The sequence below is a fragment of the Lagopus muta genome, chromosome 2 (assembly GCF_023343835.1).
Source record: "Lagopus muta isolate bLagMut1 chromosome 2, bLagMut1 primary, whole genome shotgun sequence".
In the NCBI taxonomy this organism is placed as follows: domain Eukaryota; kingdom Metazoa; phylum Chordata; class Aves; order Galliformes; family Phasianidae; genus Lagopus; species Lagopus muta.
In genome coordinates, this window is record NC_064434.1 from 44,751,420 (window position 1) to 44,775,580 (window position 24,161).

Genomic DNA, 24,161 nt, shown 5'->3' on the forward strand with positions numbered 1-24,161 from the left:
CAAACATAGCCAAGGGAAACCAAGCTTAGTAGCTGCACTTCACCACAAAGAATTTGAGCTGTTGTCATCATGGATGCTTACCCTCTCCCTGGGGGTACCTTCCACAGTTAAGACCAAAGCAACATGTCACATTCTGAGCCCACATTTTAAACTCCCTAGGGCAGGTAAGGTTTATTTTCACAACTTCTGAGAGAAGAAAAGTGATCTGGAAACAACATTTCTGTTCCATTCTGACTATGGTTGCAGCCATGGCATAAAAGTCTGCCTATACCAGGAAAACATGACAACATGCTTCCACACCTCCCTGCCTGTCAAATATAATATTCTGTTTTGCAGCTCTAGCATCTCTACACCTCTCTGGATATACACTCTGAAATGTGAATAAAAGGAACCCTAGACAACAAGAATTAGCAAACTAAAAGTGCAACACTCTTAAAAAGCATGCAAGCAGGAACCTCAACTATAGGCAGAATTCCCTGCTATGGCTGCAATGATCTTAAGACGTCTACTTACAGGCATTTTAAAAATGCGTTTGCTTCCCAGAGATTATTTTCCGCCTATTTCTGATGCTCATTAATTTTCCACAGGCACCAAATAACCCCCAAACTGGGATATCCCACAGCCCCACTACATCTACAAAGCACAAAACCATTAGGCAAAAACTGGGGACAGCTGAGTGGAGTTGCATGGGAGGACCACCCGAGAGGAGCCAACCTCCCTGGGGGCCACGAAAGCCTACTTTTCTATAGCTTTGCACTTTTTTGGGAGCATCTAGTTCCTAACAAGGGAACATCTCCAGCATCTTGAAGGCTGACGTGTTTGCCCCTAACCACTCTGCCCTCTGCAGCGTGGGCTGCCGGCTGCGTGGAGAACACTCAGGGACCTGACACGTCTCCCTCAGCTGCTGTGATAACAGCCTTTCACACGCTCACTCATTTGCTCTGTGAAACGTGCAGAAATGTGTACATCTCACAGACATGCACCCTCTGCCAAACTTCAAAAGCCACTGCTGGTGGTGAGGGGCACTGACGGACACACATAATTGCACACATTTGTTTCCTTCCTTAAAAAGATTAGTGCAAAAAAAAAACAAAACACTTTTTTTTTCTTTTTTTTGAAGTACTATATGCTTCAAAACATAGCTGGTACTCAGTAGGACCTCAGAGTGTGAGGGTATCACAGGCAGCAGCACAGGCAGCAGAGGCTGCCCAACAGCTGACCCTGCTACACATGGCCCTCACAGCATACACAGCCTGCAGCCAAGGGCAGCAAAGGGAAACTCAGAGCCTGTCTGAAATGGAAGAGGACATTCCTGAAGTGGTTTGCTAAAGAGAAACAAGCATTTAAAAACTGTCATCAGTGAGGGATCAGGTGTCCCTGTGGGCATGGGCCCTGACCCAACACTCACCTTCACTCTGCCCACTGCAGTGCTAAACTGCTTCATCTCCTTGACCTGACACAGCCTCAGGCCATTTCCCAGGGATCTGCCCAGCAACGAGGTCACAGCTGTGCCCAACAGTAAGCGGTTGGGCATGCAGGGGGCGGCATGCAGGGGGCTGTGGGGGCACACCTGGGATCTAGCCACAGAACAACAGGCTTTCTGTCTCAAGGCAGTGGGGCTGCAGAGATGGACACACACGTGTGCAGTCGACTGCAGCATCCAGGCTGGGCCTCGAGCCTGCGTGGGGTGTGCAGGACTGGGCAGTTCTGGTCTCTCGGTGGTGGCTGAGGATCAGTAAGCCCAAACCTACTGTTCTCACTACTCAGCCCCACAAAACCCACATCCTGAAACAAACGGCTACTGTTTGAAATTAGAGTCATTTTTACACAGCTGATTGTACTGTAATTAAAAAGCAATGCCACACCGGCTCGCTCCCACCGTTTCCATACCAACACCGTGGAGGGCTGAGCAAGCTGGGCCCAGAAACCTGCTTTTTTCCTGCTCTCAGCAGGTCTGAGGGCCTGTCTGGCACTGCTGGGAGCTGCCCTGGCACTGTGAGGCCCAGGTCCCCATGGCCACCCCTAGCTCTGTGCCAGAGGGCATAAGCTGCCCTGGGCTCACACAGCCGTGTAGGGAGGGAGCGGGATGGGACCTGGCTACAGGCACTGCCAGGCAGCTATGCAAATAGGCAGGACAGCATTTCAACACCAGGCGTGTCCCTTTCCAGCGCTTACCCCAAAACTCTCCTGATCAGAAAACAAAACAAAAAAAAAAACAAACAACAAAAAAACAGACTGCAGTGAAATGGCTGAAACATGTTGTGAACATCTGTGAAAGTCAGCCTATCGTTAGAACGAGAGAGAAGGGGGAAAAAGGGAGGGAGAGAGACATTTGGGGGGGGGGGGGGAACATTCACCGAGAGCCAAAAGTGGGTCAGCAGCTCACTGCGGGCAGGGACCGAGAAGCGCAGCGTCTTCAGCACTCCTTACCTTGGGCTGAGGGACGCTCGCCCTGAGCTCAGCGGGAAGGGGACAGGGCTGGAGCGAATCCTGCGGGCTCTGCGTACACCCGGCTCTCCCTCCTCGGCCGTTTTTTTTTTTTCCTCCTTTTACGACAGCCTCCCTTCCTCTCCCAGGTAGGCTGCAGAACTGGCTCTGCAGCAGGAAGTGGAGGAGGCATGCAAATCACAACGCGGAATGGGGAGCTTCGTCGGCAGCCGCCGCGGGGGAGTGGAGCGGCGTGGAGGAGCCACGCGCTGGGCTTCACGCTCTCCGAATGCCCGTGCGCGTCTCCCTGCCGTGGGAGGCCGGGCTGCTCTGCGGGAGCAGAGAAACAGCTGTAGGGGAAACCCGCTGTGAGTCCTAAGCAGTGTGCCTCACTGGAAAAGCCGCCGTGTTTTTTGTGTGTTTTGTTTTTTTTTTTTAATCCTCTGTTACTTACCGTCAGACCCAAGCATTACAACAACGGTGATTCAGCCTACCAAAGAAAATCACACCGTGACGATAACGAACTGCATAAAGAACAACAACAACGAAAAATTTAGCGTCTTTTTTTTTTTTTTTTTTCCTTTCTAAAGTTTGACTTTTAGTCACTTCCAAGCTTTCCTCCTGATGCCTTCCCACTGCTCCAAGTGAGGCAGCACTGGCAGCCATTCCTCGGCTGCTGCTGCAGGATGCAGCTGTGTGTCCACCTGCACCGCCTCCCTGACCTACCGGCTCCACTGCCCTCTCTGCCCGGAGCTGCTCCTGATCTTTACCCTACATCTTAGTTTAGCCTTAGGAGGAGTCTGTCTTGGCTGCAGCTGTGCAGCTTCAGGCGGCTGCTGGCTTCGCGCTTGACCAGCTGGTCTGCACACGTCTACATCACGTTCCTTGAGTCCAGGCAGTGCCTCTTGCTCCTGCACCCGTTCCGTGGCACGAGGATCCCCCCTATGGAGACACACCGCCCTCAAGCCCTGCTCATGGCTGCAGGCTGAAGCCGTGGCCCATACACTTATTTCCTCTTGTGAGATTTCTTTGGGAATGTTTAGATGGCTGGGAGCAGGCCCGTGCTGAATGCTAAGCATGGTTATATATGCAGTGGTGCTCCCCGGGGCTTACCTTCTTCTCAGAGACCTCAGGATCTCAGCCCGGCCCTCTGTCCGACTCCTTTCCTTCCTCCTCTGCTGAGGATACCCACCTTTCCTTTGGGGTCATCCAACAGTATGCTTCTGGGCTGAAGCCAGAAAACACTCAGTTAACAGCATCATCCCACAGATGGGTGTCAGCGCTCCTGCTTTAACACAACCAGGGATATGCATCCTTTGCTGCCCACAGAACTGGGCCCTGGTGGGGAGCACTGCCCGAGCAGAGCTCAGGGCCTAAGGAGGAATGGCCCAGCTCTGAGTCGCACCAAATTTGGCTTCCCATCAGCCTCATGGCAACTGCACTGCAGCTTGCACCCTGTGGCTGCACCAGTGCTAAAAGCAGGGCCTTGAACAGGGGTCTGCCCTGTATTGCTGGCGGGATCTGTTTGTAAAGGACTGTGTTGTGCTGCCATCAAACATCTCTACCTTCACACACAATACCATCAAACACTTCTACCTCCTATTCTGGCAACAGCTATGGACAGGCCTCTCTCATTCTCCACTGTTTATACCCTGGATACCATGCTACAGAAACACAGACTGATTGAGGCTGACAGAGACCCCTGGGTCCATCTGCTCCAACCTCTGTCCAAGCAGGGACACCTAGAGCAGGGTGCCCTGGTCCAAGTCCAGCTTTTGGAGATTCCTGAGGAGGAGACTGCAGCCTCTGAGAAGCCTGTGCCAGTGCTCCATCACCCATACAGCACAGGGCTGCCTGTTGTTCAGAGAGAACCTCCTGTGTTCCACTTCCATTGCCCCTTGCCCTGGCACTGGGCACCTCTGAAAAGGCTTAGCTATGTCTTCTTTGCACTGTCCCCTCAGATATTTGTACATTGATGAGATACCCCTGAGCCTCCTCTCCTCCATGCTGAACAGTCCTAGATCTCTCCAGTCCTTTCAGCATCTTGGTGGCCTTTCATTAAACTCTCACCAGTAGCTTTATGTGCTCCATATGCATTCGGCCACCTAGAAATGCCCCTAGGATTTAGTGCTATCTGAATCAGCATTCTCCTAGGGTTATTTCCCCATGGAAATTGCCATCTATGTATCTTTATTTGAAGTGGTATTTGTGGCCCAAAGAAGGGAGCAAGAGCAGCCTTGTTCCTCTGGATGTGATGCCTGGGGAATAGGCTGTGAAATCTGGTCCTCACGTGTGTACAGACATGTGAGTCCAGAAATCAGACCTACAGACCTCACAGTGCCAGCAGTAGCAACCAAAGGACCAGCTCTGCTCCTTCTTTAATTTACTAACCCCCAGAAATCAGCAGGTACCTACAATCAAAGAATCATTTTGGTTGGAAAAGACCCCAAAGATCCAGTCCAGTCACTGTATCTCTCAGCACCACATCCTCGTGTCTCTTAAGCACCTTCAGGGATGGTGACCCCACCACTTCCCTGGGCAACCCATTCCAATGCCTAACCACCCCTTCTGTGCAGAAGTCATTCCTGATATCCAATGTAAACCTCCTCTGGTGCAGCTGGAATTTGTTTCTTGCATCCTATAACTTGTCACCTGAGAAAAGACACTGACTCCCACCTTGCTTTCACTTCCTTTTGCATAGTTGTGGAAGAGCGATGAGGTCTCTTCTCACCCTCCTTTTTTCACATGGAGTACTTCCTTTCACTTGTGCTTCAGGTACTTTCTTAGAAGTCTGAAAAAAAGAGAAAAAAACCCACAAAATGCATGGAAGACTGCTAATTGATAACAATACTGCTGAGCAGGTTTAAGAGCAAAGCCGAGGTCCACCTAAACGCTCTTCCACAAAGCTGTAGAAGCAATTGACTACTTTTGGGTTAGGAAACTTAGAAAACTTGTCTAAGTTTATCTCAGAATTTATCTCAGAAAAGCCTGTCCCACTCCCCAAACCCAGGCCATCGTAATTGTATTCTGAAGGCTGTTTTGTAGTTCTGAAGTCCCTACTATCTTCACAGAGCACTGGCTCAAACTCGAAATGCTTTAGAATTAGTATCTCATCTGCACACTGTTTAAGAGCAGAATGTGCTGTGTCATATTGGGCCCATCTCAGAAGGTACAGATTAATATTCAAATGCAGGTTGCATTGTTTTCATTGGCAACAGCACCCTGAGCTGTCTTTTATAAAAAGCAGTTGCTTGTCCTTTAGGAGTAGTATTGCTATTTTTGATCAGGAAGACAACGCCAATGTCTGGTGCTGCTTCTTACGTCTTCTACTGCATTTACATAGCCATAGAATTAATTTCATCATAAACTCTTTTGTTCCCAGATGATTCACTGTTTGGAGTAAAGCACTCCACATTGCTCAGCTTTTCACATTAGTGATGTGAGTTAATCTGGAGACACCATAATGAGCGTTTCATTCCACCTGCCGTGGTGTAAGGCACACTGCAACCTCAATTGGCCAGATCCTCACTGCTGTTGCACTGTGAAGGGGTTTGCTTCCATTTCCTGCTGTGTCGCAGTGTCCATGCGCCTGCACAAACATTTTCCACTTTTTTTTAGGCTTTTGCTTTGGCATCTTCTAGTCACGCCCTGGAGAGACACCTGAAAGGGGAGAAATAAGCACCTCCACGTCAGCTTATGCACTGCTTCTAATTAAACCTTGCATAATGACAAAACCCTCCTGCCATTTGTTAAGATTTTCCCCACAGCATTCCGTATCCCCTTAATTAAGAGCAGGAGCTAAGTAATACCTATTTTATTCCCTGTTGCTTCCAATTAGGCATCCATTGATTATTACCCACTCGGCATTTGACAATTAGCAGAGCTCCCACTCTCTGCAAGACCAGAGGACGTACTTCTTCAGCAACACACACCCAGAGTAGTGCATGAGGAGCTGTGGGGTGAGCGATGGAGTTCGAGGCAGGAGGGTACGGCCACCCAAGTGGAACAGAAGACATGTGCCATATGCAAATGTTCAGGATGCGGTGTGTGTTTGATACATGGGATGTATGTGAGGTCATGTACAAAGCTCACTGGAGGCCTGGCTGCACATGGGAGGCATGGGAATTGAGGGCAAACTTTAGTTCTCAGATGATCAAACGTACCTCAGCCTCTGCCTTTAGAATATAAATCAAATCCCAATGTGGCTTTTTACGTTTTTTAGCAGACCAGGAGTTAGCACCCGCTGACTTCTGGCTGAACACCTATTTTTGGCTCCACCTGATTGTGCCCAGGCCACGGCCATCAGCAAGGAGTGCAGATGTTGCGTGAGTCAAAAGGGCACTGCTGCATCCGTTTTCCAGCAGGAGGGAGCCTTCCTGGACAACTTCTGGGAAATCCTGAGGTGTGATGGGGCTGGAAGGCAGCCCAGAGCATTGCGGGTGTGAATACTGAGTCAGCGGTGCCAAGGTTTTGGGCAGGGTGAACCCCAGAATAAGCAGATAAAGCTACAGCATGATCAAAAACCTTCCCTGCTTTTTTTCTTTTTTTTCTTTTTTTTTTTTTTTTTTTTTCTTCCTTGAAAGAAAATCCACCCCCTCCAGCCTCAGGGATTGGTGTGAAGATGGGACCACCAGCAGCCCCACACATTTTACAGTGCTCTGAGTGCAGGGGCTCAGCAACAAATGCTGATGTACAGAAGAGTGGCCCAGAGCCTTCGGCAAGCTGCAGCCCAGCCAGGGAGGAAGGAGGAGAATCTTATATCTGTGCTCTTTGCCCTTGTAGCCATTTATGGAGCTTAATGCTGAGTTATTCCCAACAGTGAGCAGAACAATCCGGCTCCCACCTGCCTGAGGTGGGTAGGCATAATGCCTTCCCTTCAGACACAGACACACAGCTCCCGGGGCATTTTGCCCACTATCTTAGATACAGGCTACTCCCTCTCCCTTCATCAGTTGTTTATGTTGTGTAAAAGCACCTGCAGCTGGAGCTCACTGCTCTGCTGTCATCTGATGGCCCACAGTGGAACACAGGTGCCACCAGCACAGTTGGTGCTGAGACCTCTGGCTCTCCCCATAAACCACACGAGGTACAGCCCACACAGAATGCTGTGCATCCCAGCAGGGCACTTCTCTCCCTGTTGGCCTTCTGCAGGCCCCACATTGCAACCGTGCCCTTGGGAGAAAGGTTTTTGCTCCCTGACTTGGGAATCAGCCGCAGAGCTTCTGTGCCATGACTGCAGGCCCCAAACACTGCAGGGCTGTGCTCACCGCCCCTCTCCTGGCCTGTGCAAGGAGTAGGAGCCAGCAAAGAAGAAAAAAGAAAGCCAACAAGAGAAGCTCTTTCATTATTAACACTATTCTGTCCTCTAATGCACTCACGCCCTGTTTTACAAATGCATTTTTGTTAAGTGTGCTGCTACGGGGGGAGAATACAAGGAGATGAACTGATGTTTGTGTAGGTACGGATGTTGCGTGTGAATTGCATTTTGATATATACACAAGAACACCGGCTGTATTAAACATTAACAGAAAACATCTCACAGACAGAAGTGAAGCTGGCACTTCCCTCCTCATGTTCAGACCGCACCTTGGTTTCAGCTATCAGAGCTGTTCCTGGCAAGTCAATGGCCTGGGAGGCAGAGCTTCATGTTCTGTGTGGGTGGCAGCCTGGCCAGGGGCCCTTTTCCTTTTCTGCTGATAGAATGTGGGTTCTCTTTTGGACTGTGCAGGAAAATCCAAACGTAAAGCTTCCCCTCCTTCAGTGAAGGTGGCAGGGAACACTGCCCTGACTCACAGAAGCCCCTTCAGTGCGTGAGTCACAGGAAATGATAATCACACTGCTACTGAGATGGCAGAACACAATGAGATTTCTGAGCTGCAAACAGACTTCAATTATTCTTGAAAGACTGACAGACCCTCAAACTGACATGATTTGAGAAAATAAATATGCTTTTGTCTGCACTGCTGGTGGTGATTTCCCATTAGACAGGAAAAGCCGCCTTTGATGGATGAATATTGTCTCGCATTAGAAGAGGAGCTACTGTATATACACTAATAGCTCTTGCATATTGGGCTCAGCCTCACATGAGGCCCTTAGACCCTCAGGGTGCAATATGGTAGCAATCACTAGCATGCTGCATTCTTTATTTGAGCATCTGAGAAAGGGACGGTCCTCATCCAAATAAATCTGACCAACTTCCCACTCACCTCCAAGTTCTGTGGCAAGGTCAAAGACAAGCAGCACTCTGCCCTCGTGGTGAGCATGAGTTCTTTCCAGGACATAGACTTCATGAGGAGTGCTCGCACTGTAGACGGATTTTCCACATGGGATTACTTTTGTGATGTTAGCAGTTAATCAGTTTTCCGTTTTGTATTTACTTTGTATTTATTTTCTACAGTGGTAATTAAACCAAAGTCAGAGCGTCACATAGAACTAAGTTGAATACCTTTTGCAGAAGCCAAAGATCATGTCAGTGCCTTTGACAAACTTTGGATCTTTCGGAGGATCCACCAAAGTCTCCCATTATTTCCTTCCCACAGAAATACGTTAACAAGCATTAATTGTACCAAGTGTCCCTTTTGTGGCATTGTAGCATCTCTGCTTGTCATTTCTCATGGGACTGGCATGAGATGAATCCACCCAGAGATAGGGATCACCCCCAGAGTCCTCCCAGCTGTCGCTGGGTCACCTCTTCGTGGAGGTTTGGAGTCAGGCGTGCTGCTGCACGGAGCTTTTGGCCAACCGTCTTCACCTGGCTGTGATTTATTTAGCCTTACGTTAAACACAATTATTGGAGAGAAGAGAATACTTCTAGATAATTTCTACTTCTACAGTCACCACACAGCTATGTGTGCTGTATACACAGCGGCTAAGGAAACGATCTGATTAATTTATAGCAAAAATGCTAACAACCTTGTGTAAATTTTACTAATGTTTTTATTTGAGAGATTAAAAAACCCAAACAACAAAACTCCCAACATTAAGAAAAAGAAGCAGAAGAGCTACCGATGAGAAATGGTCTGGATCTGCCACCCAATAGCAGCAGCAGTCTGCACACGGCTGCAGGCAGGTACTCACAGACTGAATGTGACATGAGGAACCGCAAACTCGAGAATTAGAAATAAAGGCCATAAAATCCCAATGACTCCCCATCTCAGTCTTGCTTCCAACGAGAAACACAGGCAAAATTCCAAGTGTTTTAGCCTCATCCCATCTGCTATAGAGCTTGGAAGAAGGACCGTGCTTTGCCACCCTTGTCTGGGTTCATGACGTTTTGGCTTCACCAGCCAGCTGAGCTGCTGCAGAGAGCTTAGCGCAGTGGGTGATGCTTTAAGGCAGGGGCTAGCTGTGGGAAAAAGGACCACAACTCACCTTGTAAGTATTAAGAGGAGACTGATTTTAAAAAGTCCAACAAGAATTATGGCCTCTTCAGTGTTCCACAGCTACAGGTACAGAAACATTGAATATAGCATGTACATAACGGTACTTATAGACTCTACACGTAAAACGGTAACCAGTTTATCATGGAAGTCTGGTAACAAGCAACATTGCCATGTAAAGTCACACTTGGAGAAAGGCTGAGTGCAGAACTCTCTTTGCAAGAGGATTTGCAATCACTGCTTTGTATAGAAAATAGGAAAACAATGATGACAGTGTTTTCTCCAAATCTCAATTCATCATCGTGTTAGGAACCAAAAAAAAGTTCTTTTTAGAAAACGTGTGGCTATTCAGGCTACAAATCCACAACCTGATTATTAAATAATTAAAAAAATGCTTAAACTGTCATGAAGTCTTACTTGGCTGCAATGTTTTAGAGCAACGACAATACAAGGCGTAGATTTCTTTTTCCTGCAACACTTGCAAATGTATTCATATTAAAAGCAAAGGAATTATCGAAGAAGAAATTCTTCTGCAGAACAGAGGAGAGACCAGCTGTGCACTCAACCACCTTCCTTACAGTTGAACTCCAGCTGCTTACAAACATACTGACTTCAGAATTCTGAGAACGATGCCCCATAGACCTGCACACTCCTAGCAAATGCGAAGCCCCAAAGAGCACCACTGCCCTTCTTGAAACGTTCTCATCTCCTCTCCACCGTCATCTCCAGTTTAAACAAATGAACAACTATCCAAATGTAAAATGCTCTTTTTTTTTAATTACTAAATTAAGAAAGTTAAACAGTTTTAAAATGTAAACTTGCAAATAAATCATAACAAAATGTAATTAAGACTTTAAAATTTGCAACTCAGTATTAAAAACTCAATAGAAATAGAAAGGAATTTTTTTTTTTTTTTTTTTTTTTTTGGTTAAACGTAAGTAATTCAAGGCTGGTACAGACAACTGAAAAGGTAATACTTTGTTCTGTGCATCTCCCATGAAATGTAAAGAAGTGCATAGTAATTCCACTGGAGAACTTGCAGACACAGAGAAAGTACTTTCATTAGCAGTACAGGACACTGAACACACTTATTTTACAATGGAAAAACGTTACACGTAAAACAGAAGAATCCTAGTTGCGTGACCAACAGTTTAGCATTGGACATGGCTAAGATGCTATGATTTTAAGACCATCTGAATGTGGTTACACGGTTTAATAAATCTTTTTGAAACGTTTCAGTATACACGTTCTGATACAAGAAGTCCTCGCAGTTTCCATTTTCCAGTTCCAACGGTGATGCTGCAGTTTTCTCGCTTTAAATAGGTTCATTTTAGTTTCAAGAACAAATCATCACACACTTGTTAAACATCGGAAACATTACTGTAAATACAGCACATGATTCCTGAAAGAGCAAAGTTACAACCATCTACAGGTACATAATCATAAACAAAAAGTGCAATCCAATTTAAAAAAATCATGCTTGGCAAAAGCCAAAAATTAGACCACTGGCTTCCACAATCTCACCAGTGTTTTCATGTCTGCAGTAAAATTATCATTTTCTGGGTACTGCTGCAGCAGGATTCATTCAGTTCAAAATGAGCTTCCTCTGCAGTAGCACCCATATACGGTATGTACACGTATGTATATATATTATATATATTTTATATATAAAAAAGCAAAAAACCAAACACCTGTCCTGATTTTTTTTTTTTTTTTTTTTTTTTCTTGTTAAAACATGAAAAAAAATGTTTTAGACAAAGAGGCCACTTCTGGAAAATAATACTTTTAGTCGGGTCAGGAGAAGACTAGTTAAAATCACATAGGTTTTGCATTTTAAAAAAAGGAAAGCACTAGGATCAGTTATTGGCACTGAGTTACTATTTACAATGAACGGAGGTTTTGCAGTTTACATAACATCAATATAATGCAGTTTAGGAGTCTTTGATTAAGAAAAAACAAGTGTTTTTCTCCTTTTCATCCAGGACATTCAGATTATTAGGACAAGTGGTCATAGGCGAGGGCTGCTCGAGTTCCCAGCTCCAGCCCCTCTTTGCCCAGCAGTGCTGAGAGATGCTGCTGCACTCCTGGAAGCCAATCATGGAGCTGGACGCTGAAGGGCAGGTGAGACAGGGCTGAGGGACACCTGGCAATTCGTGACAGTGTGTGCAGACCAGGGAGTTACAGGTTGTCACCGGGCTGGTACTGGGGTTCTGTTGCAGTAAAGTAGTCTTCGAGAAAACCCTGCAAATATTCAAAAGTTGGACGCTCCTCTGGGTCTTTTTTCCAGCAGTGGATCATAAGCTCGTGCAAGGAGATGGGACAGTCCTGAGGACATGGCATCCGATAACCGCGTTCCACTTGCTCCAAGACTTCACGGTTATTCATGCCTGGAAGGACAGACAAACCCACACTGCTGAATCATGGGAAAACTGTCTCAGGTATAACCGTACCTACAACACGTACGATATTCCCAACCATACTCATTTCTTTTGGTTAAGAGGAAAAAAAAAACCCAAACCACCCTGATATCTGGTTTCAGCTCTTCATCTCCTGCGAGACTACCTGGACTATTTGCTTTTTCCATAGAGAGTTACAACATTCAGTGACAACTAACATGCTGCTCCCAGTTACTCTCTTGGCTTACTCAGAATGGGTAGGATTTGGCACTTTTCCTTCCCCAGTAACAGTGGCCATGTTACATGAAATAAGAAAATAGTTGCGTTACAACAAATAAGATTCTAAATTCTAAAAACTAAGATTAATTTTTAGAACACTCTGAAGCATGAGCCTTTCTTTAAGGACTTTGTGAGGTTGTGCTGCAGAGGCTGCAAGATGACAAAGTCTTGAGGCTGCTGGGCACGTCCAGCAGCATTACTTTCACATCAGGTCAAAAGCTCACTCTGCTAATGGTCTGTGCTGGACAATATTGCTTCTACCACATCGTGTTGTTCCATCCCAACCCAGAAGAGTACAGAGCGCTCAGAAGACAACTCAGTGGTCCAACAAAACAGTCTTGTGGAAGAACTGTAGATTTCTTTCCAATAAGCAAAGAAATTATTCTATCATCGTGTTTGCTGTTTAAGAGGTAATCCAGGCTCTTTACTACCTTATATTTTCTATGTAACCCCTTCAGCTCTTGATTTCTCTGCTGTTTTTACATTTACACACATTACAATTCACCATACAAGTGTTCTGCACCGTATCTTAATTGTAGTGAACCTTAGCTTTGGTTTTAAATATCTCTTCCAGTTACACCGTTGGCTTTTTTACAATATCAAAGGTAAGACTGACACCCCAGGCATGCAGACATATTCCAGGGAAAGCATTTTGACTGCATGCCTTATGCTTGTCTCTTGGCAACTCCTGCCCCAGCCCTCTGCTGAAAAGCAACAGCTGACTTCATTGCCCTGCCTAAGTGGATCCTGCCAAGCAGCCCTGCAGGAAAACCAGGAGGGACACTGAAGTTCCTACACAACAAATGTAGAAATACATTCATTCACATTACTCATTTTGCTAGCTGATTCTCCCCCGGCATCCAAGGCTCCATCATCACGCCTTGTTCTTTCAGAGTGCTCTCCTGAAGATCCTTCTGGCCCCACGTTCAGGACTCAGAGGATCTCTTCCTTTCACTCCATGTATTTGCCAGAAATAATTTTACAACCTTCTTCAGCACAGATTCATTTGCCTACCCTACACGTTGGCTGGTGAGAGAAGTATCCTTACTCTGAGTGGCATTTGGGCTGGTAACTCAGCAGTATCCTTGAATCTGGGCTTTACTTTGTGTCCTCATATTCTAGCTGTGTTTAATTCTAAGAGGTGCTTTGAAATGAGCATCTGTAAGATAGAGCATTTCCTGGCCACCCACATCTAGATTCTCATCTCATGAAACGATTACAAAATACCATTTCCTCTTATCTTGACAGGGCAATTTCCTCCTGTTGATAATCCATTTGCAATGTCTCTGTAATGATCATTTTCCCAGCCTCTGGCTGTAACCGTCCCTTCCATGCTCTTGCCTTTTGCTTCTTCTTGCCCACTATGTCAAATACAGTGGCTTATTTTCACTTTCATAGCCTCTCACAGGCAGCCCCACGAGTGTTTCATTTGGTCAAGTCCTTGTTGCTTTCCAGTTCTGATTAGAACACTGCATCACCGAAGCTTTCCAAGCAAGCACCGATGGGCTGTTTCACACTGCTACTACACATGGAGGAACCTCACAGAAATCTGCCTCATCCTCCTACAGACCTTGCTTTACTGTCTCCTTCAGCAATGATGACTGCAAAAGGAAGAGTGAGATTACTGGTTTATGGTATTCCCTACCCTGCTGCATGTTAGCACTGGTTTCTTCTGTTAGATTTATCCCCTGCATTCACTTACTATATTCATGGTGCTACGTGTAACATGGTCTGTACCTTAGAATCCTCTGCAGACATAAGATGGTGTTCTCCTGTATTGTCAAGTCCAAACTGCTGCTCACAACAAACCAGAAAAGCCTGCCACAAACAGAACAAACTTTTGGATGCTCCTCATTATTGTCAGCTCTGCTCACAGAAGGAGGATGGAACTGGATGATCTTTGAGGTGCCTCCCAACTCAAGCCATTCCGTGATTCTATGATCTAACCAGAACATTTTCCAACATATTCTACTTTTTCATTAAATTGCAAAAGAACACTAGTGCTCTGTGAGTCACCACCAACCCAAAAGAAGCATCAGCCCAAACCTTCTGGCCTTGCTGTTTGAGAGATGCTGTAAGAAAAATGGGCATTTTGCTCACATTATGTTCTCACAGATAGCTTTTTAAAATTTGTATTTTGAACCAAAACCAGCACTGTTTTTATGTATTAATTGCTTCATAATTTGAGCTAAGAGCTTAGCCCAAGCACTGCTTCCCTTAAACATAAAAGACTATGAAAATTAGTGTTACCAAGTAACTTATCTACTGTATATACCTAAACCCCAAAGAAACGGAATTCTTTGTTTTAATTTTGGCAGTTCTCCTGTAAGTACAACATGGATGGAAGCAACATCAGCAGGAAAGCTCCTTCCCAACTGATTTGTTATTCTAAGATATCAAATGTTTGGTACTTTATCCAGTGTATTACTCAGTGCTGCAAGCACACTCTGAAACTGGATAACAAAATATACGCTGGAAGAAAAACCCTGAGGAAGGGGTGGAGGGGAGTGAAAACACAAACAGCTCTTCACTTCCCTTTTCTTTTAAAAAAGATGGGAAGAAAAGAGACATTGTTGCCTGGAGCCACAGTCATTGGTGTCCTTGGAAAGACAACAAAGCCAGGTTTTGCTCATCGTGGTATTATCCAGGAAAACGCCCTTCTCTTCCTTTCTTCTTTCCCCTCCCTCCCAGTAAAACCCAGATATGAAACTAAATCAAGCAATCTTCGTGTTCCCTGTTGGAATTCACGTGTCCAGCAAGGGCTGCAGAATCCTTCTGCCAAAAAAAATCCGTTGGCTTTCACATGTGCTACTAATTTAAACAAGGAGTTTCAAATGCTGCTTTTTTTTTTTTCTTCAAAATCCTGCTTACATTATTAGTCACATTTAGACAAAGAGCAGTGTTTTAGGTATGCTTTTTACTTCTTAAAAGGCCTATTTATATTTACCAACCTATTATCTGGATTCGTTTATCTTATCCTGAAAGTTGCAGTGTTTCTGTTTTGATAGCAGGAGCCTGTTGTATCTGCACTTCTTACACCACAGAGAGAATATCTGAGCAGCCTGTACAACTCTTCTCTCCTAATGAATACCCGAGAGTTTCAACTCTTCTCGTTAATAATAGATGAAATTCTGATTGCAATGGGCTTCTAGATGCCTTAAAAGTTTATTTAAAAAACACCTTATGTCTGTGGAATAAACTACTCAGCAATGTTCTTCTACTGACTCCAGCTATTTCATCTCCTTTAAAATCAGTCTGTGCTCATAATGTTCCTAGAACTAGTATCTGGGCCAAAAAGGAAGCATCCCATTTCCAAAAGATGGGTTTTCCATAAGTTTCTTAGTCCTTGGGAAAATGAAATATGAAATAACTTCCCACTATCCAGCTTTATTATTGAACCTTCCAATAGTTGTAAGACGCTGCGGGATGTGGCCACTTTAAAGCTCAATACAATAAAAATCTACAGCCTGTACAGATTGGGGGTAGAAATGCAATGCAGCATGAATCCTCCTAGAAAAGCTACAACAGTAAGAGTTACAATGATATAAAAGGGAATGTAAAGATTCCAGTTGTGGCTAAAAAAACTTAGAACTTGGTTGGATGGAACAAAGCAAATAACACAAACTTAGGCAATGCTGCTGTTGCAGAGGACAGGAAACAAGATTACTGGAACTTGGGAGCATCCCCACATCCAAAGTTTGTTATATAGATTACTTTGGTCAACATTAAGTCCACTGAGGCCAGAGATGATTTTAAGCCACCTTATTGTTGTTTTTTTCTTTTGGGTTGAGAATTACCCTTTTTCAGCACCCACTGTATGATTTCAGTCCAATAAGCAAGCTCATACAGATACAAATGCTGAACGTCGGATTTTTAAAACAACAGCTTAGCCGCTGTCCATTCTCTGATACGTGGTATTTCAGATTCTCCTAATCCAAAGTTGTGCCTCTCCTCGTGTTCAGAGGTTCCTCAGTCCCAGAAGGGTTTGCACATCTCTAGTACAGTTGAGAAGGGAAAACTGTGCCATCCTCCATAGGGGCTGGATCACATTGGTGCTCTCAGAGCAAGGTAACACAGAGACAGGTTAATCTGCAGGTTTTGTTTAATTTGAGTTAGAATCAGAATTCCTGAATTCTGTTAGCAGCCCCATAGAAGAGCTAGGTGAAAGGAGAGGGATGGTGTGTGGGGCTCACAAAGGGGTACCATTCCATACCCGCAAATGATAGGGTACTGAAGGAAATGGGAAAGCTGCTCCCTGAGGAAAACAACCTTTGAAGCATAATGCTGCTTGTCTTTTTACAGATTAATACGAACTTAGTTATGACAATTTTTAAACATCTGTAATTCATAGAATCATAGAATCATTTAGATTGGAAAAGACCACTGAGAACCACTAGTCCAACCACAGACCCAACACCATCACACCCACTAACCCATGTCCCTAAGTGTCACATCCATCTTTTTCTTGAAAACCTCCAGGGATGGTGACTCCACCACTTCCCTGGACAGCATCTAAAAATTAAGGCCTGAAATTCCCCAAATACTTCTCACGTTCAAAACACCCATAAATCAAGGCTATCAAAATCTTTTTTTTATCATTGTTTTAAATAAAGTATTATTTGCTTGCAATAAGAATTGCAACTTTGAGCTGCAGCATTTGTGAGCTGAGCTTTCCTGCTTACACAGAAACCCACCAAAGCTTATCTGTGTGATGTGCTGAGTACACACCTCCCTCGAGTTCTTATCTACCACTCATGACGATGGCACCCATCACACTGGGTCAGTGATGTGTGCCTGGCCCAACCCTTCTGGCTCCAAACTCCTGCAGTGATGAGGAGGCTGAATGCAGCTCCCCATGACCTGCAGCCTTGCTTGGAGTCCAAACTCAAAGACCAACTGGCTGGAGACAGCAATACGTATACTATCATGGTTGCTGTCACACTGGACAAAAAACAGAAATGCTTTTGCTGTGACAAGCGCAGCAAAAAACAAGGGGTGAGTTCAAAGATGCTTGTTTAGTGCAGCTGAAAATGTTGCCTATGCAAAAGATAACATTAAATAAAAATAAAATCAAATTCTGACTACTGCTTCAGAAATGCAGCCTCCTAGTCTTAAACTCCATTAAAAAGATACTAAGATCCGAGAGAAATTTGTGGAAAGAGAAAGAAACAAAATGAAAATGGTTTACTAAGCAGATCACTTTTTAAACTTGGCTCCTCTTTTGCACATATCCAGCTTTTACTTCCCTACTATGGTAGTGAAAATAGAACCTCAACACCCAGAACAACTGTGCTGTCTTGTGAGAAGAATGAGAAAGCAGTATTATTACAGCAGTCCATTATCATTATGTCCACTGATAGAGAAACAGGCCTGGTCAGTCTTTCCTGTGGGAGCTATAAGGTCAGTGAGCAATGCTGGATCGTGAACTCCAGCCTGATGTTCACCTCTGCCAGTAAAATCTTTATTGTTCATGTGTCCTACCTCTGCTCTGGCCTCTCTTCCAAAAAGAGGTCATTCATCTGGCTGAAACCTGGAGGAGAATGAATGCCAAGTCCCGCTCCACTCACTAGTCCTGTTCCCCTCCTAGAAACTGCCTGCCTTCTCCCTGTATCCTTCTTGATGTACTTCTCCCTCCTACATAAGCTTAAAACAATGCCTGATTCTTCAAGATATGAGGTACCGTGCCCTGGAGGCACAGTTACCATATCAGAATTGGGGTGCACGACAGAAGCACAGAATTACAAAATATCCTGAGTTGGAAAGGGCTCATGAGATCCTTCAAGTCCAGCACCTGGCTCCACACAGGACCATCCAAAATTCAAGCGCTGTGTCTGAGAGTGCTGTCCAAATGCTGCTTGAATTCTGGCAGCTTGGGGCCGTGATCACCCTCTGGTGAAGAATCTTTTCCTCATCTCTTCTCCTGACACAGCCATTCCCTCAGATCCTATTGGTGGTCACAATAGGGCTCAGTCCTGCCTCTTGGGGTGGGTGAACACCCATCTCTTCCTTCTTATGCAAGCCTTGATGTGAAGGCAGGAAAAACCTTAGGGGAAGCTGACAGGGATGGAGTGATGGTGATCACCAGAATGCTTACGGCCTGGCTGAGCAGAGGCAGAAGCCATGGTAAGGGGGAAGAAGCCTAGTGTAGAGCTCAGGCAAGGTATAACCTAGGAAGTACATGACCATATGACCAGCTGGTGAAAAAAAAATCTTTTACAGTGAGGGTGGTGAGGCATTGGAACAGGTTGCCTAGAGATGCAGTTGATGCTCCATCCCTGGAGACTTCTAAGGTGAGGCTGGATCAGTCCCTTGACAACCTGATCTAGCTGCGGTGTCCCTGTTCACTGCAGTTGGACTAGATGGCTTTCAGAGATCCCTTCCAACTCCAAGGATTCTATGATTCTGTGATTCTATGAATTATCAACTCTGTGCCACGTAAGTCACAAAAAGTTGATTTAGCTACTTGATGCCATTCTAGCGTGTCTGGGGGAGAATGAATCGGAAGGATTTTCAGTGTGTGAGGGCTTTATGCAGTGTGGGATGAAGGGGCAGGACAGTGCTAGAAGAGGAGAAACACTGCTAGTTGTCTTTGAAGTGTTCAGGCTGCCATGTAATAAAACTGTCCGCATTTTCAGGACACAGACCAGGCCTGAGAGTTCTGTCATGGATCCAACAAGAAGTCATATATTACAAGCACTTAAGTGCACATCCAGTGGCCTCCTTCTCCCACAGGGAGAAAAATGAGCACTTGGGGAATGTGTCTATCCTCTACTGACCTGGCTAACACAGTGTTCAATTATGGACCTGTGAGCTAACACAGGGCTCAGAAAGTCACTTTTGCCTACAATAGTATTATTTCCTGTGTGTGTTTGTATCTACACTCATGCATGTGATAATAGACAAGTCACTATGCACTGCTGCCCCATAAATGTAGAACTCTGAAAAAAAAACCCCAAACTAGCCTTAACTCTGCCCTAGCTGGCGAGAGCCCTTTGACATCCATTCTGCTAGTACTGACCAGAAGCATCCTCTTCCTGTATCCACCCAGGATCTCTGCTCACCCTAGAGAAGCAACGCCTTAGCAGCAAAGCCTTACACATCTTCTTTCTATCTTCGACCTTTGCATTCAGTCCACAACTGCTCATTTAACCCTCAGTAACCCCCTGAAAATCACTGTTCCCTGAGCCACTGCTGATAATCCACATAGCAAGAAGACCTTTGTCCCAGACACTGACACTGTGCAGAGGCAACACTGTTTTTCAACCATTCAGGGAACTGTGGGGCAAAGGGATTCATCTACCCCACAGAAACACATAACCTCTCTTTCTGTTCCTTCATTCTCTTGGCATAGTCACAGCTTTGCTAAGCTGCTCTCTGCCAGTCATTGTAAAATTCACTGCTGATCATGAAAAGCCTTCCAGTTCCCATATTTCCTTCTCAATTATCAGCTGCTGGCTCCTAGGAGCTAGTAAAGATGAAATTTCTCTAAAAACTCTGGGAGTTCAAATTTGCTGAGCTCAGCTTTCTGAAGTGGCATGAAATACAAAAGGATAAATTGAACTCCACCTTGATGCTTTTCCTGCTGTATTTGATGTATAGGCCTGACTGCTTGATAGTGGCAAGACGGGCAAACTGAAAATACTCTAGGACACTTTCCACTAAATCAGCTGCAATGCACACAGCCAAGGTTCCAAAATGCAGCTAGATGCTGTTATTAGTATCAAACAAATGAAGGGATTAAATTCTTTTCCATGTAACACCTGCTTTCTCCTTACCTCCTTCCTCTTCACCTGAATGTCCAGTTTTCAGAGGAGGCAGCCGAAGGCAAAGCTTGTTCTGCACAGGCAGATCCAATCACTCTGGCTACAAATCTTAATCCATGGGATACTTGGCAGTCTTTCAACAAAGAGTCATGGGGCCTCTGGTTCCCCCATGCAGAGAACCTGGCCCCTCTCTGACCCTGCCGTGAGCTCTGGCCTGCACACTACTTTTTCTTTCCTTTCCACCCATGTCTAACAAAAGGATTGAAATTTAAGAGTACGTAAAAAGGAGATTTGGTAATGCCAGACATTCAGACAGTCACCAGACCTTGTACAGAACCAGACTGACAGAAGAAATACAGTAATGCTATTCTGGGAGTTAGTTGGTATTTTAAAGGGAACGCAAATGTGGAGAATGATTTTCTGGTATGCAGTTGTTTTACCTTGCTTTCATTATTTTGATAGAAAGTAAATTAATTGAAAACAATTAAAAACATAGAAACAAGTACGCTGGATTTCCTGTCCTCTTGTTCATGACCAATACTCACTGGCTTTCAGTCACGACCACTTCCTTCCAAGCATACACAGAACTTCTGCATGATAACCATCCTCCTTTGAGCCCAATGACAATAAGCACACATTCCACTTTAACCATATGACTCATTCCCACTCTTCTCCCACAGTGATGCAGGGCTCGGATGGTTTTCTTACCTGGGTATGGCACTCTCCCTTTTGTTACCAGCTCTGTCAGTAGGATCCCAAAAGACCACACATCCGACTTGATTGTGAACCTTCCATACAATGCTGCTTCTGGTGCAGTCCATTTAATGGGAAACTTTGCACCTAATGAAAGAAGAAATGAGTCTTAAATAGAATAGTGATGGAAACAAAGCACCAGTATGCAGGCGACTGCTTTGTTCTGCAACACTTGCAGGGTGAAGAAGCAAGTATTAACAAACAGCTCCATGGAATATGCTCCCAGAGGACAGTTGGGTGGAATGTGTAGGGCAAAAAGAAAGTCTTAGCAGGCAAGGGTGGGTTTGTCCCAAGAGAGGGCTAAGATTTTAATTCACATTTGAAGTTTTATATAAGAAAAATGGCATAAAATCCAATAAGCTCAATAAAATAGAAATTCGTTCTCCCAAAATGTTTCAAATCATCATTTCCCTGTGATATTTGCATGTCACAGCATGTTGAATAGAAGTGAGATTTATTAGAAATGTACGTCCCGGTTTCCCTGCTCAAGCTCAGCAAAACGCAAAACAAACAAACACAGTAAAAACATAAATTAAAGACAAACATAATATTTCATTAGAAACATGCAAGGATTAAAATATAAGATTGCTACTCGAGATGCTTGGAGTGCAATGATGTCAAGGCACAACTGTGGCCTGTGATTTATAACTTGACAGTGTACTTTCAACTCCTGGCATTGAAGACTGTAGTGCCTTAAATACGTGCAGCCTAATGTGCTCATCCATCATCAGGGCTTGCAGGATCCAATTGTGGTAAGGATGGTAAGATAACAAGCCTTTAAACTCTGATTTATTTGCTTTTCCGATCATTTACTGTTTTCTTAGGGAAAATATTTTCAGTGTGACTTTAAAGAAAAGTCTTGTGGTAATAATTAAGTTGTAGCATGTAAGAAAAAATACGCAATCATTTCCCTGGTGCCTTGTATTAACATAAAGGCAGAAGAGTTGCATTGCTTACTGTGGATCCCTAGCGACACTCAAATTTTGAAGCATACTGACTTTGACTTCTCACCACCCCCTCATAAAAGCTCCTTTAGCTTTCAGGATGAGTGTGGAAATTGTAACGTGGACAAATGGCTCTCAGGGAATTAAGTTATGGCACTGTTTACAGTTCTCTGCTGACACCATTCCTCTACCACATCCAGTGCTTGATGCTCTGTACTTCTACTCTATGCTGCAATCTGGGTTGGACCATGAGTACAAAGCAGACGTGGCAATTCTCATTCCCTTACTTAGTAAAACATTAAATGTGATAACATTTTTTCCTACACTACATATAATTGATCCTAAGAGACAATATTACGCAGGAACAAATACCTTTATTTCTAGTGAAAACTGCTGATGCTCAAGTAAGTCCTCCTATATAAAAAGATGTAAGATAAAGAAAGCTTCAAATCCCTAATGCCTGAAGTTAGGGACATAAGGCTAGTTAAGCATCAGAACATCAGTGGTTGAATTTGCCAAGGTGCTGAAGGATTTGTGGGTGTCTCTTCACTTTCAAACAGCCTGCCTCATATGTAGCCTTTATGTTAGCTGATCTGCTGGAGCTACTATTCTTGTGCTCAGCTTTGTCCTCAGTTTCCCCAGCTAAAACTTCGTGGGAATAATCTTGGTATACAAGACTCAAAATTTACAGAACCTCTTCTCTTAAAGTCCATCTGGGCTGTGATGTCTGAGGTCTCTGCAGCAGCTTGCCATCTCTGGAACTCTGTCCTTGACCGTGGCCTGACAGCACTGGTAGCCCTATGGTACTGGATGAGCTGGGACTGGCATATCCTGGGGCTACACAACACTTTCCAATCCCCAGAAAACTTGCAGGCTGCATGTAACTGCAGGTCAAGTTCCTTAAATCTGCAGGCATGTCATGAACATGAGGACTAATGTCCCTCTGTCCTCACACACGTTGCAGCTGGGATAGCACACAAATACTGTTCTAACTGAATGAAGCCTGAAAGCCTGGACAGGGTCTGATCACATGTGAGATGACCAAGCCTGAAGGCTTGCTTGTTCACTTGTTGCACATAATTTATTCAACAATTTCTTTCCTTCTTTCTTCTTTTTCTCCTTTTTGTTTTTGATCAGCTGTGTTTCCCTGAAAGGCTGAGACCTTTTGCTTCCCAGCTGAACCAGATGACCTTCATTCAGAGGTCCAACTTCAGCTATTCCGTGACCCTGTTCTTGGCACTCAGATAGAAAGACAGCATTAAAAAACTCATCTTTGGAGTAAAGAAATCTCTTTAGTCTCCTTTGAGGCCAACTGCCCCAGTGTTTTCACCCTGCTGCTGTTGTGGCATGAGGAGGTGACTCTATGGTATATTGAGGGGTCATGGAAAGATAGGAAAATAGGTGAGAAGGGAAGGCACAATTCCAGCATATCATTTTTACTGAGAGCTAGAGCAATGTAAGCCCCACTGCTGGAAAAGACAAACAATTTATGCTTTTGATTTTTCTGGTGGCAGGGTGGCTACTTGTTACATTGCTATGTTGCCTCTACATCAGGGGTCCTATCTAGACCAATTTATACATAAATCACAGTCTGTATTCTTTGCAGTGTTTCCTGAACCTCGGTTTGAAGATATAGATGGGGAGGAGAGGAAGGAGAGGTTGGCAGAGAGGCCAACTGACTCCTGGTTTTCTAGCCCTGCAAGGCATGCTGGAGACCAGATGGTCCAAGAGCATCCCATAGCAAACTTGTATAACAGAGCCCTAATTAAGGGAAAGTGGAAACCAGGTAGGATGTGCCAGTTCTCACAGCTGTAGTTTTAATGCACACACTGCCATAAACCTAAAAGATCACACACAGCTTGCTTAGAACAAGGAGAGGCGACGGCAAAGGGTAAGGAACCCTCTGAGCACCACCACAAGATACACGTGGTTGCACAGGAGCTCAAACAGCTGGCAGCATTGCCTGATGCAGCGAGCAGGAGCCCATCACACCAACACTTTGAGTAAATGGACCCCTTGCCTTGGAAACACAGGGCACTTCTTTGAAAACACAAAAACCACAAAATGTGTTGAGCACCACTCTGAAGCCAAATTGCTGCTCCCCTTGCTCAGCATGGCTCCTGGCAGGCACACAGCCCCTGCACTTGCCCTGTCCCCAGCATGCTGGTTAGGAAAAGCAGCCCCAGCCCAGCTTATTAAATATGCTGACTCCAGGCTGCA

At 44.8% G+C, this 24,161-nt stretch overlaps 2 protein-coding genes across 6 annotated transcripts in view; both read right to left on the reverse strand.

Annotated features, from left to right (window-relative positions):
* TRAF3IP2 (TRAF3 interacting protein 2) overlaps positions 1–2,977 on the reverse strand; it is a 30,646-nt gene extending 27,669 nt beyond the window's left edge. The window contains exon 1 of one of the 2 annotated variants that reach the window (XM_048935536.1): positions 2,431–2,974. The gene's annotated coding sequence lies outside the window, so the exon portion shown is untranslated. Of the gene's footprint in view, positions 1–2,430 lie in introns of both variants that reach the window. The other variant, XM_048935537.1, reaches the window with a different exon arrangement.
* A 5,982-nt stretch (positions 2,978–8,959) lies between these two features.
* Positions 8,960–24,161, reverse strand: part of FYN (FYN proto-oncogene, Src family tyrosine kinase) — a 130,565-nt gene continuing 115,363 nt past the window's right edge. For 2 of the 4 annotated variants that reach the window (XM_048935533.1, XM_048935534.1), the window contains exons 11-12: positions 20,953–21,084; positions 8,960–12,193 (exon numbers count right to left, since the gene is read on the reverse strand). In XM_048935533.1, the coding sequence (XP_048791490.1) occupies positions 11,985–12,193; positions 20,953–21,084 (341 nt within the window). In that variant the 3' untranslated portion in view covers positions 8,960–11,984. The remainder of the gene's footprint in view (positions 12,194–20,952; positions 21,085–24,161) is intronic. The other 2 variants (XM_048935532.1, XM_048935535.1) reach the window with 2 other exon arrangements.